At 31.9% G+C, this 21,014-nt stretch overlaps 1 protein-coding gene across 1 annotated transcript in view; it reads right to left on the reverse strand.

Annotated features, from left to right (window-relative positions):
• The window catches only part of LOC144844517 (transient receptor potential cation channel subfamily M member 3-like), a 37,537-nt gene that overhangs the window by 13,141 nt on the left and 3,382 nt on the right, over positions 1-21,014 (reverse strand). Inside the window, exons 4-21 of the mRNA XM_078701457.1 lie at positions 17,716-17,929; positions 14,822-14,946; positions 14,480-14,651; positions 13,834-13,999; positions 13,607-13,730; positions 13,086-13,256; positions 8,628-8,762; positions 7,746-7,796; positions 6,561-6,692; positions 5,923-6,185; positions 5,171-5,399; positions 4,484-4,672; positions 3,928-4,077; positions 3,265-3,393; positions 2,174-2,422; positions 1,576-1,750; positions 938-1,061; positions 299-492 (exon numbers count right to left, since the gene is read on the reverse strand). Coding sequence (XP_078557583.1) covers positions 299-492; positions 938-1,061; positions 1,576-1,750; positions 2,174-2,422; positions 3,265-3,393; positions 3,928-4,077; positions 4,484-4,672; positions 5,171-5,399; positions 5,923-6,185; positions 6,561-6,692; positions 7,746-7,796; positions 8,628-8,762; positions 13,086-13,256; positions 13,607-13,730; positions 13,834-13,999; positions 14,480-14,651; positions 14,822-14,946; positions 17,716-17,929 — 2,992 coding nt within the window. The remainder of the gene's footprint in view (positions 1-298; positions 493-937; positions 1,062-1,575; positions 1,751-2,173; positions 2,423-3,264; positions 3,394-3,927; positions 4,078-4,483; positions 4,673-5,170; positions 5,400-5,922; positions 6,186-6,560; positions 6,693-7,745; positions 7,797-8,627; positions 8,763-13,085; positions 13,257-13,606; positions 13,731-13,833; positions 14,000-14,479; positions 14,652-14,821; positions 14,947-17,715; positions 17,930-21,014) is intronic.

Genomic DNA, 21,014 nt, shown 5'->3' on the forward strand with positions numbered 1-21,014 from the left:
ATCCTTGCCTTCCTATTCAAAAGTCCAGTATTCAATCCTGACCTAGTGCCAGGGTTCAATCTTGACCTAGTGCCAGGGTTGTATTTTATGACTCTTTCAACTCAAATGGGACTTAGTTTACAAGCATGATATATTTTATCTATCCTATAATTGTTGCTCACTATTGGATGACTATTAATATTATATGTTAGTACTCCTATCCTACATCAGCTCCCTGATGGTTCAGAAATAAAAGCATGGTTTGCACAAGCGTGTTGTATTAACACAGTGGAATATATAGTAAATATAATAACCTTACTTAGTCCTTTGTCCCGACTTGGACGTGTGTCTCTACAACAGCAGCGAAGTAAAGTTCTCAAAAACAGGAACACATGTTGAAGAATTACAAATGGTGGCACTAAGATTGACTTTTGTTCATACTCCATGATAAGACGATACCGTTGAAACTTCCACACTACATCAGATATGTTTCGAATTCTTGCATAAGTGTTACTGAATGAAATAATTAGTAGTAGTATAAATTAAATCTTGTACCTGTTTGATCAGTTAAAATGAATAACTTAGGTAGTCATACAGATATGTATTGGAACATCTTAGGGAGTTCAAACATGCTTTTTTTTTCTTTTTGGACCCAACACAATTTTTTTTGCTATATTATCAATGATCACCAAATGAGAAATCATTATATTTTGTAATAACCTGCAACACGGTCTTCAAACAAACTATAAAAAAACGGTTTTAGAGTTTTAAATTAGAAACACTAACTGCTTATTTATAACTGGATTAATTTACTAGGCGTAAATTCATTCAAACCTACTGTACATTTACTCGTCTATAACAATAATAACTGGGTCCGCGAAGTAAAGTCTCATGAAGGCCTGACAATACATATATGTATAATATCTAGTTTAACAAATTTGCAAAAAACAAAACTTACTTAAAAGTTGCAATAAGAAGATTAATAAGTAGAATATTAGCTACAATACAGTACAATGCCATAGCAGAAGGAACAACCCAATGACCAGGTACACACTTGGATGGATCTGGTTCATCTCCACAAGCTGTACAAATAACAAGTAATTCGTTTCGTTTCTTTTCCATTCATTAAAAAGCAAACATACACATACAGTGTATAATATGGAAGGATTTCACAGTAAGTTAATTGAACTCTAAGTCATGACCCCAGTATCAGTATAATATATTTACTGTACATGAGCAGTTATTTTATGTGGTCTAAAAAAAGATTTTAAGACATTTAAATCATAATATAGTCAAGTCTACTCTCCCAAAATCAACACCCTTTGGCTGGTTAAAATGCATAGAAATTTTCCATTCAGAATTTAACATGATTTTCACATGAATATGGTGGAAGACATGATCTTCTTTATCTCAGGGAAATTCCAATATAGTTTTCCTTGATATATTTTGCCAAGTACTTCACTCAGTTTCTGAGTGCTTTTATTTTTACAGAAACTGAGTGAAGTACTATATTAGAATTTACCAAAGCGCTTTGCATAATGCACTATAGAAGCCCCCATTCTTATTACTATTTTTTTTTAACCAATTAGAACTTACGATTAATATCAGGTGCATAAACTTCTCCATAAATCATCCAATAGGGTTCATGGAAGATATTACGTAGCATTGCCCAACTTGGTTCCATGTTTTGATGTGTGATGGACTGTCGAACTACTCCAAAACTCAGCATAATCAACAGTAAAAGGACAATGAAGTAAGCCATATCACGCATCTGAAATATAGAGTACACAAAACAGAAGATTAATTTTATTGAATTGAAGTCAGACAAAGAAATATTGAGAATTTTAAGCTGTCTATGTTGCCTTAACTAAAGTAGAACTCTTATTAGACACTTTCGGGACTCAATAAAGTGTCTCCCTTAATAAGGGTGTCCCCTGAATAGGTGTTGGCTGTGTTAAAATATGTTTCCCCTATTTCATTTCACAAGGAAGTTTCCCTTTATTAGGGGTGTCTTCTGAATAGTTTGGCTTATTTCCTTTCACAAGAAAGTGTCCCCTTAATAGAGGTTTCCCTTGAATAGGTGTTGGCTATAGTGTTCATAAAAGTTTCACCTATTTCATGTAACAAGAAAGTGTCCCCTTAAAAAATGTGTCCTGAAGAAGGGGTTGTACTGATTTTTAAAACTCTTGCTTACCATTTTACCCATCATTGTTACAAAGGGCCCAAGATAGATATTAATACTTAGAATATCTAAAAACTTGAGATACCAGAAGACGACATCAGCAGAGTAGATGACTCGACCAACTTGGAGCGTTGGCTCATTCATACGAAATCCAAAGCCCAATAAGAATAGCAGTATAGCTACAGAATCGTGGATGTTCCAATAGTCTTCATACCAAACCTCAACCTTCTGGATTACTTTACTAGGCTCAGATGTAACAAACTAATCAGATAAAAAACAATTCATTATTTAGTATTTTAAATACAAATACACAAACTAACAGTGGTGTTGGCTGTCTATGCATGAGATACCTGTATAGACTACAATTGCAATTATTCCCAAATCTTGGGTGTCCATATTTAAGAATAATGACATATGTAGAGTCAATACAAGTAAAGCTTTGTCTACACTATTAAACTTTATGTGACAAAAAAATGTGATGATGTCATATCACTACCATACTTATTTGGGGAATATCACTACCATATTTGGGCATATCACACTTTTTTTGTCAAACTAGTTTTATAGTGTAGACAGAGCTTAAGAATCTCATGATTGATTTATTTGGAAAAAATATTTTGAAAAAAATTTATTTCGTTTAAGGGATATTGACAAAACTATTCTATTCAGTTCCTGCAGTAACTGCATTTTGTTTACTGCACTACTGAACAATTTTGTTCAACAAGTTGATTTCAATGTAAAAGTTTAGTTTTTTCACAGTTTATCAGATTATCCAAAAAAATGTTAAGGAGTTAAAAATAGAGTAGTAGAATAATTGTGACATCATCACATTTTTTTGTCACATAAAGTTTAATAGTGTAGACAAAGCTTTACTTGTATTGACTCTACATATGTCATTATTCTTAAATATGGACACCCAAGATTTGGGAATAATTGCAATTGTAGTCTATACAGGTATCTCATGCATAGACAGCCAACACCACTGTTAGTTTGTGTATTTGTATTTAAAATTGGTGCAGTTGAAGTTTGTTTTCAAATATGATTATTTGTGGTCATTTGTTTTTTAAATATGCGACAAGGAGAATTAACTGCTAATAGCTTACCTCTCTGATTTGTTCAGCAGCGAATGTAACAATATAGAGGACCACAATCCATTCATATAATGAAGGCTTGACTGGTGTTGGTATCAATACAATGTAACTATACAACCCCATAAACAGAATGAACGTAAGCTGAGGAAAAACAAAAAATAAAAATATGTTAAGCTCACAAATACATACACTAGTTTTATTTTATTTTTATTTTATATCTTTAGGCTATGTGGCCAAGGATTACCAATAGTAAATTAATCACTGTCCTATCAGATAGGTGGTAATCCCCCTGATACAAGGGCTATTTTTAGTTTGACAAAAAAAGTGTGATGTGTCCAAATATGGTCGTGATATGCCCAAATATGGTAGTGATATGACATCATCATGTTCATATATGGGCACATGATTTTGTGTCGCATAAAGTTTAATAGTGTAGACAGAGCTTAAGTGTTGAGAACCCCTCCTTGGGAAAAATCACTACTTTGAAACACCTATATTCAGGAGACAATCCTATTAAGGGGATGATACAGCCCCATTAAGAGATTTCATGAAATGAACGAGGGGTAATGGACAACCACTATTGAGGGAACCACCTCTATATTAAGGGAAGAGTTTGTTGTGTCCAGGGTTTCCATTTAATAGGGATTTTACTGTATAATAGTATTAGCCACTTACAGTTTGAGTCCAAAACTTGGTTATCGGTGCATTGTAGAACTCATATACCTTCTTGCCAAGTCTCAGTGATCTGTGTTGTGATAAATTGTGGCTTGCACTTGCCACCAACGGTTTAAAACGGCTAGACGACAACTCATTCCTTTGACTTCTCTACAGAAATACAAAATACAGTAGTTAACTCTTGACAAAACCAGACTGTATATAGAGCAAGTGAGTGGCCAAGCGGTTCGGCCAGTGGAACCGTAATTACATAGCCATAACATCAGCAAGGGTCCAAGGCTCACTCGCTCCATGGTTCTGGTGGTAGAACGATTCTTCTCATATAAGGACTATAAACCGTAGGTCCAGTGTACACATCTAGCTCATGTGCACGTTAAAGAACCTAGTACATCTTTCAAGATGAGTAGGGGTTACCCCGGCGTACTAGTACATCACAGCCACTGATCATAACTGGGCCCTCTGGGAGACCAGTATTTGACTGAAGAGGTCATTCGGTATAAATAAAATATTTCAATTCAATTCAAAAACTGAATGTAATAATATGAATGTAACTAACCAGAGGGATGTGATTAAAATCTTGTTCATCTTCCTCTTCATTCACATTATTTCTAGAGGTTGCTGAGGTTGTTTCATCTTTTTGTTCCTGAATAAATTCCTCCAGTGTCTGAGGTTGAAGCTGAAGTTCTTCTTTTGTTTTGAAAGTTAAAGCTAATAAAGTTGGTGGTATAAATATTGCACATAATACCTAAAAAGGAAAAGTAGATAAGTACTGTATACGGTTTATTTATTTTTAGTTTTATTTGAACCATATTTAATGAGGGTGATCCATCCAGCAATTGCTGATCATTTGGGACAGATACAATACACAAAATACAACAAGTTAGTTAGGTTTGGCCTGATTGTCCATTGTTCAATTTTGCAGTAACAATACAAAAAATATCGCCAACTAAAACAGATATTTTGTGTTTGAAATTAAGAGGATATTGTATTATAACATAGAGGAATCATTTGGGATAAATAATTCCTAAATGATTCAAGTAAGTATTTACAATAGAAATATAAATTGATATTAACAAATGAAATAGTCTTTATATTTCATTTTCATTTCATTTCATTTATTTTGTCTCATAAAAATACAATATCAAAAAAAAATGGACAAACAAGAGAGAAGAGTGCAGAGACAAGATTCCTAAAAAGCGAACCTAATCACTATCTAGTAGGTCTCCTAGTTTATTAGGCTTACTTTGAAATTCATATATTTCCTAAGCTGCAAGCCACCTAGCCACAGGTCATTTAGCAGTAGCTGGCAGCATATATGTGCTGTGAACTCCCTGTGATTCCCAATTGCTGCAATGCTTAGACATGTTTGATTACTCCAGTTTTTTAACTGTACTGTCAATAACTGCATAGTAAAATCGTCATCTTGACGGTAACACTGGTCTAGTAGATCAAATGCTAAATTCTGGAATTCTCTAAAAAAAAAAAATTACAGTTGAAAATGTTAAAATGCTGTTTTGCTGAAATATGAGAAATAAAAATATCAATGATTTAACAAGCACAGTACACACTGTACTGGGTTGGAATAACAAGCAACAAGTGTACGTTCAATAACATGCTCCTTTAATAATGTCCTGTAGTCAGTTAACAAGTGCTCTTTGTACAGTAGAACCCCTCCTTTTGGACACCCCTATTTAGTGGACACTGAAATGAACAGAGAGATGTTTTAACACTAAAGGCAACTCCTATTCAAGGAACACCTCTACCAAGGGGACACATTACTAGGTCCTGAAGGTGTCTCCTAAAAGGGTTTCTACTTTGGTCAGGATTTATAAGTCATTTATTGGTCAATAACTCGGGCAGAATTGAACAAGTGCCAAAATATGATTTAACACTATAACTAATCCCTATTGGCGACACCTTTGAAAATGAATAGTGTCTCTTAATAAGGGTTCTACTGTGAACATCGTCATTAAATAGTAAGCAAATAAAACTTACGTAGAATACTTCCTAAGTTCTTCTCCTATTTCAGTATCAAGGTGAACATCATTTGCTATCCTAGCCATTCCTTTGTACAACTTGCTCGCAACTAACGCTTTCGCCATTCCTTCTTCGTCCTGCTGCCACATGAAGATCGCCATCTTGTGACGCTTCATTAACACCGCCCACGCTAACAGTTCGTTGAATGGGTAATTGAACGTTTCTGAATATTTTACTGATGATTCGCCTTCTTTGTCTAAATCATTCCCAAAGGAAAACCCCTGTTGAAACAAAAAACAAAACAAAATATGTAAATTTAAAGATATATTTAACGATCAAAATAATTTTAAAAGCCGGTAAGATTCTCAATACAGTTCTATGACCTAGAGGATCGTAGGGGAATAGCAGATGAGATACAGTGCATAGGGGAATTAGTAGTTGTACTCATCATTATACGATACACAGGCATAAACCATATCTCCTCTCACTATAGATAATAAAATGTTACCACAAAACAATAACAGCCACAAAATATTTTGTTGTGCAAAATTGTAAAAATTCAAGGCAGCTTAGACACAGGACTTGCAAAGGATTTGAACTGAAGACCCTGGATAAACATATCACCACAAACCTTCCATTTTGGTATCTTATCTTACCTTCTTCATGTTTGGATGATACAAATTACGGAATTTCTTCTTTGTGTATGCTGACCTGTAACTCCCTCCCATAAGTTTCTCGACGACGACACCAATGTCATGAAGTGTACAACGATTCAAACCAATGTCAATCTGTAACACACAAATGTTTAGCATTCATTGATAAAACACAAGTTACTATAATATGTTTTTATTGCCACCTAGTATTCGAGAAAGAAGACTGACATGGACCTGCCAAATGGCAGAAGACACGATATGTAGTATTGGCAATTCTGTGCTGATAATTATAATGTTCAATTTTACATTTCTTTATTTTGATGGAATCCTAATAGAGGTTTCCCCCCTTAATAGAGGTGTTGCTTCTAATAGAGGTGTCGCTTCTTAATAGAGGTGTCCCCCCTTCATAGAGGTGTCCCCTTCATAGAGGTGTCGCTTCTTAATAGAGGTGTCGCTTCTTAATAGAGGTGTCCCCTTAAAAGAGGTGTCGCTTCTTAATAGAGGTGTCCCCTTAAAAGAGGTGTCCCTCCTTAATAGAGGTGTCCCCTTCACAGAGGTGTCGCTTCTTAATAGAGGTGTCGCTTCTTAATATAGGTGTTCCCCCTTAATAGAGGTGCCCCCTTAAAAGAGGTGTCCCCTTCATAGAGGTGTCGCTTCTTAATAGAGGTGTTACCCCTTAATAGAGGTGTCCCCTTAAAAGAGGTGTCGCTTCTTAATAGAGGTGTCCCCTTAAAAGAGGTGTCCCCTTAATAGAGGTGTCGCTTCTTAATAGAGGTGTTCCCCCTTAATAGAGGTGTCCCCTTAAAAGAGGTGCACTGAATACGATTTTCCAAATGAAGTGTTCTACTGTAGCAGTATTAAACAATAGTAAAAACGCAGTGTACTGATGTTAAATCTTTGATCTGAAAGTGTGCAAAACTGGTTGGCAGAAATTGTACATAACTTTAGTCATAATTAGTTGGATGAACTACCCAATTCAATTTTGGCAGGTGTTCTTGGATGCATCTTCCTCCAAAGCCAGGAAATAGCTATTTTCCTTATGTACCATAGTTTCAAGTTCATTTATAGGAGACGCGATTAAAAAAACCTTACTGCACTTGTGGTTTTGTAAGTAATTGCATTATTTAAACTGCTACATCATAATCACTATAACTACTTATAATGTCAAGGGCAAAGGCCTGTACTAACCTTTCTAATTTCCTTCAAAAGATAACGCAGACTACTTGATTGTCGCTGTTTCTAAAAGAAAAATTGTTTTGTTTTTAATTTAAGGATACTGTAAATGTTTAGATATTTAACCCTTTGAAGACATGGCCCATATCCCATAGGGTAATTTACTGTCCCAGGATGCGAGGCCCGTATATGTATGGGTTGACTTTTTGCGGTCACTGGATTGCACATTTTGAGCATTTGACCTTTGACTTAGATAAAAAAAAAAATGCAATCACATAACAATAAAACCAACAATTGCAGAAAGTTACAGTCATGAAAATGTATTTTGCATTTTTAACTAACATTAAAAATACCTTATTTAGCCTCAGTTACTTGGGGTAGAAACCTCACGTCTTTAAAGGGTTAAATAATTCAATAAAAGTAAAAATAAGTCAGATCTACAATGTGTTGTTAAGTATGCATCACGTATCATTGGAATTGAGAAGAGTTCTATTGAATCCATTATTGAAAATCGATTAATTAAGAAAACACATTCTATATTGCAAGATTCTATTCATCCCATGCATAATGTATTTGAGGTGTTACGTAGCGGTAGACGTTATCAGTCCATCATCTCTCATACAAATAGGTTTCGTAACATCTTTTATCCAGCTTTTATCGGAATGCTGATCAGAATACCGTACAAGACTGATGTGATACTTTGTAATTGTTTTTCTTATTTTTTTATTTAATTGCTTTTGTATATCTCAGAGCAAACATAATTTCTATGTATATGTATATGCAAATAAATGGAATTAATTGTCCACTGATGATTTCTCAATTTCAGTTCACAAACGATGACTACCCCTTTGTGGTGAGACCTGACATTTATCTGTCTTTACTCACATAATTACTTACAAGATTGTATAGGTCTTCTAGCCTTCTAACAGTTAAAAACTTGTGCATATTGACTCCATTGTCTTTAAGCAGCCTAACAAACTCAACACGGTCAGCCATCAATGCATCCTGCATTGCCTGTTCCAAGGCTGACTCCTGGAATGACAAAATTAAAACACACAGAAACTGAGTGAAGTACTTCGGCAATGGTTACGAATAGGGGCGCTGCTCTACAACTAGCAAAGTACTCCTAGCAACTACTAACATCTACAGTATATCATTGCCAGTTGAAGACTTGTTGAACGTCGCACACATACATGTTCATGAATGATTTAACGTAAAGAATTATATACAGATAAATGAATCACGTTCCCAGAGCTCAGTTACAACAAAGCAATGGATCAATGTAATGTGCCTGTGCTATGTGAACGTCGAACTAGACTGTGCAAAGATTACTATCAGAAACTTAAAAACCCTTCCCATAGACTACATCACCTTCTTCCAAAAGTGCCTAAATCTAGATACAATTTAAGACAAGTTAAATAATTTTGCATTCCAAAAGTAAAAACGGAACGATCAAAAAATGTTATTGTAAACTTTGGTCTCTTTCACAAGTGGTAGGCATACATATCCCTGCACAGTCGTATCTTCCTCTGACTTCTGTTTGTCTGTTCTTCGATGTTTTTGTGTTATTTGATTTTTATTGTTGATGGATTTGATATATTTTTTCATTTTAGTATAAGTATATATTTTTGTATAATTCAACCCAAAAGTTGCAATAAAAGTATTTTATCAGTTTTATCAGTTATCAGTTATAAATTTACTATTACTGCTGTTTAACAATGTCATATAGAATTTTGGTAGATAGGAAATTCCTGTGTACTGAATGTTTAACAACCGTTGAATCAAGCCACTTTGCTATATAAACATGTCACATCAAATTAATTTTAAAATTTTATGTAAATAAAATGAAAGAAAATAGTACTATAGCAACCACTAAGAATTCATAGTTATACATTATATTTTGTTTGTTTGTTTTGGTTTTTTTTTTGCAGTTAGGAACTTGTTTAAAGTGCATTTCTTGCATTGTTTTTCTATTTGTTTATTTCAGTTATCACCATATTTATTGTTTGTTTTATCTGGAGGTTCAGACTTAAAGCCATTATGGCTTATTGTAATCTCCACACACAATCAAATGTTTTATTATTACTTATAAGTACCAATGTATATATAGTGTAATATGTTGTGTGAAATAAAACTGAAACAGAAACACTTTTACTTTATCAAATTTAGATTATGATATTTATTATATATTAAATTTTAATTTATTCTCCTTTACAAAATTTCAAAAATGTTAATAACATAAAATGTAAAATGTTCACATGTTTACCAACATCCAAATAATTAATTAAATCATACTTTGAATAGGTTATTTTGTAGTTTTAATATTGCTAATCACTTCCGTAGAAAAAATACTGAAACAAAAATAATGTTTTACTTATAAAAAAAAACATAATAAATGGTTAAATCATGGAGCATATAGCTCCATGGTTAAATTCAACCAAAAATTTGACCATTTTTTGCTTAAAATTACAGTTTTTTTAGATCCAATTTTATCCAAAAGTGGATAACTATTTTGTGACATTAAAATGGCATATTCAACAACAAAAAAGTTTAAAATTATTTTCAGGGGGAAAATACACCTTTAATATAATTAACATAACTCGTTTCAACCATTTTTTACTTATTGAGTTTTCGTATTTATTCAAGTGAATATTTGTTTGACTCTGGCGTCAGTTAATATATATTATAATTTGAGTGAATTTCACTGAACAAGCAGAACAAGTTCACACTATAATGAATGAATATTAGTGAAATGTCAATGAATTATTTCTGTAAAATAACATTTTATCATTGATGGTGTTAAAGAGTCACTATCTAATCTGATACCATAAAAACCCATGTGGCTTATAATGGAAGGATGTCTGCATATAAAGCAGAATATTCCAAATTCAAGTCATGTTTGGGACATATTTGTTCTAATTATTAGTCGTTTTGCTGTTTAAAAAGTCACTAACCAATTGGATTTATACATACCATTAAAGCTCATGTCTGCATATAAAGCAGAATATTCCAAAATGAAGTCATGGTTGGGGAAAATTTGTTCTAATTCTCACCTTTTTTTCGTCATTTTGCTGTTTAAAGAGTCACTAACCAATTGGATTTGAACATACCGTAAAAGCCCATGTGTTATTAATGAAAGGTTGTCTGCATACAAAAAGCAGAATAAATACATTTTTTCTTACCCTTGTATATTTCAGTATCAGAGCCATTTTTAAATGAAACTAAAATTCTATTTATTAAACATTTAAATTACAAATGTTCAAAACTCAAATTACTGATAACTGTTTGTTGATAATTATGTCTTTTTGAATTAATTAGTATTTCAATTATTTTGTATTAATTAATTTAGTTCAAATATGTTAATTAATTTGTAATAAAGTATTATTACTATGCCTATTGCTTACTTCTTGCAAAATTGTACCAAATTTGTCAAATATATATTTATTATGCAATATTTAATAAATATTAATGAATTGAAATTATTTGTTTATTCACATGGCAGTAAATATATACAATATTATAGTAAATAAAATTATATTTATTTTGCCATGAATTTCATGTATAATTTCAATAGACTAAATTTTTTGACACGATGTCAAATGTTGGCATTGCTGTCAGAATCGATCACTAGCACAAGTAGTGATAAATAGTGTGTTTCAATCGCCATTAGTTGTTTTATGATTATTTTTTAAAGTGCATTGACAGAATAATTCAAACATCGCACTGTAGTATTCAAGTCTCATTCAAACAGTTGTTTTGGTAACTAGTTCACTGGACTATTTATAGTGACCTTTGAGGTTAAATAGACACCCCTATTAAAGATGTATTGTCCCCCAAAAAACATGAAAAATTAAAATTAAATCAGACTTTAAATGGTTATATTGTAGTTTTATCAGTTAGGTTAAGTTAATCACTTCCGTAAAAAAAAAAAAAAACATTTTTTTTTACTGTATAAAATGACAAAATAAAATTCAACCAAAAACACATTGACTAGCAGCCAATTTGACTATTTTTTGCTTTAAAATTACAGTTTTTCAGGTGAATACATTTTTTTCGATTCAATTTTTGTTCAAATTGGATAACTATTATGTGACATTAAAATGGCATTATTCAACAACAAAAATTTAAAAAAATTATTTTTTTCAGGGGGACAATACATCTTTAAGAGGGAAATCTCTTCTGAAACAGGTAATATATCATCCAACAGCAAGTAATCCGCTGCTTTTAAGCTAAATCTCCTTTAAGACTATGGGAGTGGAGTACAAACAGCTGTGAGTTCAAACTAGGTACTAGGTCAGGATTGAACCCTAGACCTTGGGGATTGGAAGGCAATAAGGGGGATAACCCTATTAAGGGGTACTGTGTTGGCTCCTGAAGGTGTCCCCTTAATAGGGATTAAGGGGAACTTTGGTCTCCCTTGGTTCTACTGTATTACAACATTTCAAATAAATTCAACAAGATAGCACACAATATTCCTAGTATCTAAAATTAATAAATAAATAATTCATGATTCTTTAAATTATTACAAAAACAGCTGAGTAGACACTTCTTTTTTATTACCAAACTAGTTTCATTTTTTTTTGGAATGTTGTCAATATTATTTATAGTTTGCATTAAATTTAAGATTGATTTAGTTTTATTAATATACAAGCATCAAGAATCTATCAAAATATTTTAACAGTCTTGATATATTCTGACTAATAATATTAATGATATAGGCAATGTAGAAAAAATGTGATATCTTTGGAAAAAAATATTTTAAGCTACTATATGTTATACAGTACATTTTATCTAAAATATGTGTTTGTTCTTCTGGTTATAGCTTCTATTAAATATGTATTATTAATTTATTAAAATTAAATTTATGTCTCTTTGTTTTCATTTCTAACATTCTTATCAATTGTTTAAAATTAAAATCTTGGTATTTCATTTTGGTATTGTGTTGTTTAGTTCTAGAACAACATTTTTACCAAAATTAGAGGTTCCACAAATAAGCTTGATATATAAATCCAGACAGATGATTGAAAAAATGACAATGCTGTGGGTATCAGAGGCTGGATCTCAATGGAGATACAAAATAAAATAAGCAAAAAGCTAAATCAAAAACAGTATTAAAGTAAAACAGCCAGAAAAATTAGCAGAGCTTTCAGGCAATCAATATTGGAACAGTACTGTCTGCAGATTGGATATATACATAATAATAATATATATTTTATATTCCCATAAAACAACATTATTATTAAATATAATAATAATATAAAATATAATAATAATAATGTAAATTATTGCTTAAATACTAACAAGACTTTTGCAATGTTACAATAGTCGAATTGAATTAATAAAGTCCAATCTTACCGGCCATTCTCGTCCATATACAAAAACCTGAGTTTTTGCAATATCGACACGATCCCAGGCCATAGCAAGGCTAAGTTGGTCCGTGAATGCATGTTGCTGTGCCTTTAATAATGCTGTCAGAATGGCAAGATCTAGTTCTTCTTCTCCTTCACTTAAACAAAATACAGTTACCTAAATGAAACATGAAATATTTACTATTTACACACAGAGATGAACACTAAACATTATAACATATACCTGATTGTATTCATGCAATTTAATTGGTCAATTACGCATCATGTGTCATCTGGAATGAAAAATTGATATCTAATGGTGATAATTAACGTGCTCGAAAGCATGTTCAGCTTTTTGTAAACATTTTAAGAATTTTTGCCCCACGACGCTGTTAACTGAACGCATTCGGAAATCAACATTTTTTTAAGCTTTTGTCTTTTTTTTTTAAATGTTTGGCTTGGGGAAGTTGACTGTAATAAAATATCTAAAAAGAAATTGAGTAATGACAATGACAACAAACTGCTTACCAGTTCTTTATTCTTAACACATTCGATTATCTCTTTCAGAAGACTATGGGCTTCCTCTGTCGCCAAATGGAATGTGTGCACCAAAGTGTCAATCAATTGATTTGCTATAGTGCTGTCTATCGATCTAAAACATACAGTTCACAATATTAAAAAAAATGTTCCTATTTCAATTACCATAAGTCAAATAATATGTTAAAAGTAGAATAGAGGCTAAACCATTTACTTACCCTTCAGAAGTATATTTATAAGCAAATGCAAGTAAATCTGCTGCACGTCCTGTGCCATCAAATACAACCACTGGGATTGGTGGATTACTAGTCACATGTTTCCTAATGGTGTGTATAGTATTAACACCTCCTTCTATTACCACTGCAATGACAGGTAACATTCGACCTAAAACACATAGAAAATGATGTTGAAGAAATAATGTGAGTACTGATGCTAGCACACAAGTATTTGGCATTGATAAGAGGTTTAAAAGACACAAAAGCCTTGTTCGCACTGGATTTGAAAAATGATAAACTTAACCAAGGTACTGTAGCTTTACCCAATGTCATCGGAAGATTTGACCATCGTTGCACTTGGATATGCAGTTAGTTTTACCGTAAGTTTACCAACATTTAACCGTAAAAAAACGAGTCACATGTTTGGATTGGACTTTTTAGCCGTGTGGTTAGTTTTACCGAGACCATGGTAAGTTTTACTGGGCAGGCAGTGGTCGGTAAAAGTAACCATTGGACTGTGAGAATTGTAGCCAGTGTTCGGATTGGACTTTTCTTTAGCCGGCGGCTCGGTTAATATGACCAAATTAAGTCCAGTGTGTTTGAGGCTTTAGACTTTCTTAAAAAGTTGAAAAATAAATCATAAGTTTACCTGAAGGCAGTTTCTGCTTTGACATGTATTGCTCAAATTGACATCGTAATGCTATTTCAGTTCCAAATTGACCTATGGTGCCATTGTCAACCAAGAGAAAGTGAGTATGGTGACTGTTTAATTTTACCCCTTTGCTTGGAGGACATGACACTGTGTGGTAAGGTGTTGAAACCTGAAAAAATAAATGGTATATTATCAGCTATCAATCATTGTTTTGCTTCAATTACGACAACGAACTAGGATTTGGGATGCTCTTCACTTCATGATCTGAAAACTGAAGGTAGAAGTCTTTTTTGCAGAGTTTAAGAACTCTATGAAGACATAGTCAATATTAATACTTACGCCTTTTCCAATAAGGGATTCCTTCTTATTGAGAACACCCCAAGGAGCAATACCAATCGTAACGACACGACCTCTCAATTTGACTGAATGATTATCAAGAGCATCTCCGCAATGTAACGTGACACCTGTTAATTTAAATAACACAAGACAATCAGGATAAGGCACCTGAATATTTTTCAAAACAGGAAATGGTACGCAATAAAAACTGTGTTTATTCGTACTAGAGTTAACTTCGTTCTATGCATGCTGATCCAATCAAATCTGAGGACATTCATGGCACGAAATAGACTGATCAGTAAACCCTTTCATACCTCTGTGTTGTCAACTAATGTGTATGTACTTCTGATATAACTCTGATAGTTTATTTATTATTGTGTGTACAGGACCTAACACAGATCATAGATGGTACAACAGATGTTTTAAACCAGTCTATATTTTTGCATATAAACGCAGAACCACCAATGTACAGTAACTTTGAGAGACTGCAGTTTAAATATATAGATAGAGAAAAGAGCGTCTAAACATAGCTACAAACACCTACAGTATAAAATAAATGTAATACACATGACACAATAATTAATATACTATCTGTGTACAGTATTAGTATGCATTACAAAAACATGTACATTTTTAAAACAAGACATCATGGCAATTGGTACTGTATGTAATACAAACAACGGTAAACTACTTTTTAAATAGAATATGATTTTAATATGTATTTCTTCAAATTGATTATAATTATCAATCAAAATATTGTGATTACGGTAAATAATATCTATTTTATAATTAACTGATTGATTGCAATCTTCATGCTTGTTAGTTGCAATATGCTTTGAATCAGAATTCATTTCATTCATTTATTTTAGATCCATATAATTTATATGTACATGGTTACTAATGTGAAGACAAATCACACCTTGCTTCTAGCTAATAGATTCATTTAAACCATCATCTATGTGATAGACTGAGGCCATGTTAAACACAACTTGAATCAATACATTTAGAGATTGTACCATAGAGCTATTAGACAACTAGAGAGTCAACACAATCACAGCTCAACAAGCGATCTACCATGAAGAGGCACCATCGAAGATGGCTGCATCCTCAATCGGTCAATGAGACGCGAAAGTTTGAAGTCGCTTTTACTACAAACTCACGCATCACACGACCTGCATTGCAGCATAATGAGCGTATTCTTGTAAAGTCGTTGGTCATTTGTACATACTTGGTTCACTATTTGTAAAGCTGGGCAAAGTTTCACTTTATGATCTGAAGGTAGGAGTCTCTTTTGCAGAGTTTCAGAACTCAATGAAGACATAGTCAATATTAAAAAAAAAAAAAAAACTTGGTACACTATTCGAAAAGATCTCCCAGACTGCTGGCTGCCGTGCATCCGTAGAGGACCTAATCCAAATTTCCTCAGTTTCCAGTTAATAATAATAAATAAATTACCTGTACCTTTAAAACAATAATGTGTGAAAATGACTCTGTAGTCGTTAATCAATGTTTTTACTTAATAAAAATGTTTGTGTACGATTCAATTATGACCTCACGGTTTTCATTTTTCAGAATTAAAACATCGTTAAATTCATACTTACAAACTTACTACACTATCATGTTTCTAATTTAACTTCAATTTGATTAATTGACGTAGTGCATTTAAAGTGAAAATTGTATAAACAAAATATATTTTTAAAATGTCAATCTTATTTATGTTTACCTTGTAATTTGAAAATTTTTTTCGGTTAGATGTTTTCTGTATTCACAAACTAAAATCCAAATTTTGGGTAAATGGTAATGGGGTTCTTATGATGGCAATAAACATTCTACATATACTTTTTTCTTTAAGAAAAATTCCTAAAAATTATGACATCATGAAAAAGTCTTGTAACACCACCTTTTTAAACCTCCACTCCACCTTAGCCTATTTCCAGACCACAATTAATGGTTTATGTTGGTATAACAATAGAAATGTTAAAACTAGCTTTTCGGAGCTAATAATAGATTTTGACAGAATCTCCTAAAACTGAAAATGGATTTGGAATCAGAATAAAAAGTATAGCAAAAGTTCTAAGACCTTAAATAATAAATCTTGAAAAAAAATATTGATCACAACTGAATCTTTTTTATAATAGTACGGCATTAAAAGATAATTTTATGCATTACTATCAATGAAGACGATTAAACTTAATAGGAACATAATGACATTTTCAACAATACAATATTTCAAATCATTAATAATTGATATTATACAACTAAATAATTGATACTTATCCGATTAATTCTGAAGCTAATTAATTACTATAATTATTTGAACAAATCCAATTAAAAATTTAATTAAATGGCAGTATAGCTTGCCAATTAACATGATTGATTTTCGATTGCCGTGCTTTGCATTAAGGTTTTATTATGTTGTATGTAGTATGTTTGCGTGCTAAACACGTTTGACTATCTTCATTACAGGGCAAATATTCATACATTTTATACTCAATCCAAGAGTTAGCTCTCTCACACTTTTCTTACAGTAATTCATTCAGTCTGTTTTTTTGGCTTTACATTCTCTTTTTTGGTTGTTTTAAAGTATGTTTTGCGTGCTAAACACGTTTGACTATCTTCATTACAGGGCAAATATTCATACAATTTATACTCCATCCAAGAGTTAGCTCTCTCACAGAAAATGTCGGAATGCCCATGTTTGTGATTTACAGAATCTCAGGTTATCACCAAAACTGACTTAAAATTTATAATTGAATTCTTTATATTAGTAGATATAGTTATATTTAATATATAGTATATAAATAATTTGGTACTTTACTTCATTTGCCAAACTTGATTTCTATATTGGGAGAAAACATTTATAAATTAAAAAGTTAAAATAAAAAAATGCTAATTACCTGAATTGATACCAGTCGTGATGACCCACGCCCCAGTTGTTTTAGCTGCCTTTTTAAGTCCTCTGCATAGTACAAGTTTCAACTTTGGTTGCAAATCAAAGTTGCGAAAGCCTCCACGTATAGAAATGACCAAATTTGGAATATCAAGTTTGTACGTTTTTGATAATAGTTTGTATATCATTTCATTTGGTGTTTCATCCGATAGACGTAAAAACTGGAAAAAAAAATTAAATTGATTTACTGTATTTTGTTGTCTGTGATTTATGGCATGGTATATTGTAATACAGTATAACCTCTATTAAGGGGACACCTTTGAGACGCAACAAAATGTTCTTTAATATAGTAAAGCTCTGTCTACACTATCAAACTTTAACAAACAAAAAATGTGCCCATACTATATGTGGACATGGCTCTGTATACACTATCAAATTTTATGTGCCAATATATGGACATGATGATGTCATATCACTACCATATTTAAGCATATCACTACCATATTTAAGTATATCACTACCATATTTAAGCATATCACTACCATATTTAAGCATATCACTACAACATTTAAGCATATCACTACCATATTTGGGCACATCACACTTTTGTTGTCAAACTAGTTTGATAGTGTAGACAGAGCTTTAGAGTTTCCTCTGAATAGAGGTTTGTCCCATTATTAGAAGTGTCCAATAATAGGGATGTCTCAAAGGAAGTGCCCTGTTATAATAAGCATGGGTTTGTCTTTGCATGGATTTGTATGACTATGAGTGAATAAAAGTCTTCTAAGATAAGGACTAAACTGTAGGTTTACTGTAGTGTAAAAATATTGTTGTCTTTCCAATACAGCATAACGTTTCCCCTTTTCCAGAAGTTTGTTGCTTATTTGTGGAAAGATGATTAAGCAGTGTTGTGTCAACTACACATAAGGGGATCCTAAATACGTAACATCATCATGTAGTCTATTTAATACTGTAGGGAACATTTTCACCAGTGTAGCATAGCTAAATGGCACACAATACCACCTTGTTGATGCATCATCAAATGATAGCCAAAAACGTAATGCAAATTTATATATTTCCTAGTCCAAATTCAGATTGAGGACGGTTACAGCTAATCAACATGTTTTAATGCAATGCTCTATACTGGTTGTCACTCTAGAAAGCTCATTATCAATTTGAACTCATTAACCATTATCATATTATTTGTTGCTATTGCTATATTAAAGGAAGAATAATACTAAACACAAAGATTATAGAGGTTCAACTGAGCATAACAAAGGTATGCACTATAGTAGTACTTATATTCCTTCCTTATAATCATTAATGATGTTTTGTGAATCAACAAAATATAATAAACACCAATAATCCTATTTAAAAAAAATATAATAACATTATTGAAATAAATGATGTTAAAACGTTATTTAAAAAACACTAAGAACAGTTGGTAGTCAACAGTTTGAGTGCCACTTATCTGGATAAATTTAAAATAGCCCCATCTCTCCACGGGGATACATACAATATGATACGAAAAGTGGACTAATCCTTCAATCATGTTATGAAAAGAAATGATGATGGTGCTATGTTGAGGTGTGCCCAAGCAAGGGCACAGTTGACATATGAGTACATTAAGGTAGAGGGGTGCTTTAGGAAATGTTGACTTTTTTTTTTGGTCTCACCTGGGAGAGGAAGGGCTATTGTTGGTTTATCCAGGTAAGCTAGGTACAAATAGATTACAGTAGGTAGAACAGTTATTCTTGGTTGAAAGGCTTTAAAAATCTTGGAAGGTACAGTATACATATTCTTCCTTTTTAACAAGACAAACAATTGGATGAGATGGAAACAAGAATGCCAAAGAAAGTTAGAGTAAAAACATGGAGTGATGATATAATGTATAAAAAGTAAGAATAGATGATACTGATATTTAGAAATATTAACATTTTATAGATATTATTAATATTAGTATAAACTGCAGCATTACTGGCAGAATTGTTAAATTGTTGATTAAAAATTGTTATTATAACAAATGAATAATAATAATATATGAATTCCCTCGGGAATGTAGTGAAGCTTTTCTGTATTGCTTTTATAGCTCTACGTGTTGGCATGGTAACACATTTCACACTCGCATCTCACAAACTAAATCTCCGGGGAAAAATACGGGCAGGTGTTAAAATTTTACATTTCCACACCTCTCAATCGTGAAAACGTTGAAATAGTGCGAAACTTTGAATTCTCAATGTGTCTTATTTGGAGCCAAGTGATTTTGTTTTACCACCTTTTACATTTTACAGATTATTAACCAGTTTCAGTACATTGAGTGTACAGTACAATACATATTTACCAATATTTATCATTTTTATAATATCATTACAATTTTTAACACTGATAATACAATATTCTGATATAATAATAATAATATAATATCTAAATCTGCATTAAAATGTTATGATTGTTTAAAGGCTAAATCTTCTACATGTTCCCCCAAACCTTTCCCCCAACTCCCATGCACAATTTCTGGATGATTCGCACCTGCTATGATAATAGTTTTCAATGTCTTGAAGCTTTAAACCATAGAGAATTAACTATTATGACAACTTAAACTGTTGGATATACACATTATAGTAACTCAACTATTAAGTATTATGCAAGTGTATGTGGTTTAAGGGTAAAATTGCAATATCATTTATTTTCTGGAAAGCCTTAAAAGTATGCTGTATGCAATTCTTGGCAAAAATAAATTCCTAAATAAATCTACTAAATGAAAATAATACCATTAAATCAATTATATTGCAAAAATGCTTTAAATAAAAAAGGGCAAAAATGTGAAAATTAGATGTTGCAAAATTCCAATCATTGGAAAACTATAGTAATTTTAAAGTTTTAATATTATTATATTTTATCTTTGCAGTTTTATTATATCAAGTATTCTTTAATTTAATTAATTTAAACTTATTAATTTTAAATAAAAGGCCTATTTATAATAAACATGAAGAGATGTGAAAATATACTAGCTTAAAATATTCTCATAAATAAATGCCTTTTTTATAAAAAAAAAAATGTAATCAACCAGAATATTGAATTAAAATAAAATACTTAAATTATTAATGGGTTTCATTTGTTTTGAATTACCTCCTTAATATATTTTTATATTTGAAATTATTCATGACAACTGAAAATTATATTTTCTTGAATCGATTCAAATAAAAGTAACTTTACACAGGTAAGAAATCCTACAGATGAAGATTTATTTATTTTTAAAATGTAAGGCTGGGCCTAACTATTAAAAAAATTAAACACAGTGAAAAT

The sequence above is a fragment of the Antedon bifida genome, chromosome 6 (genome assembly GCF_963402885.1).
Source record: "Antedon bifida chromosome 6, ecAntBifi1.1, whole genome shotgun sequence".
Taxonomy (NCBI): Eukaryota; Metazoa; Echinodermata; class Crinoidea; order Comatulida; family Antedonidae; genus Antedon; species Antedon bifida.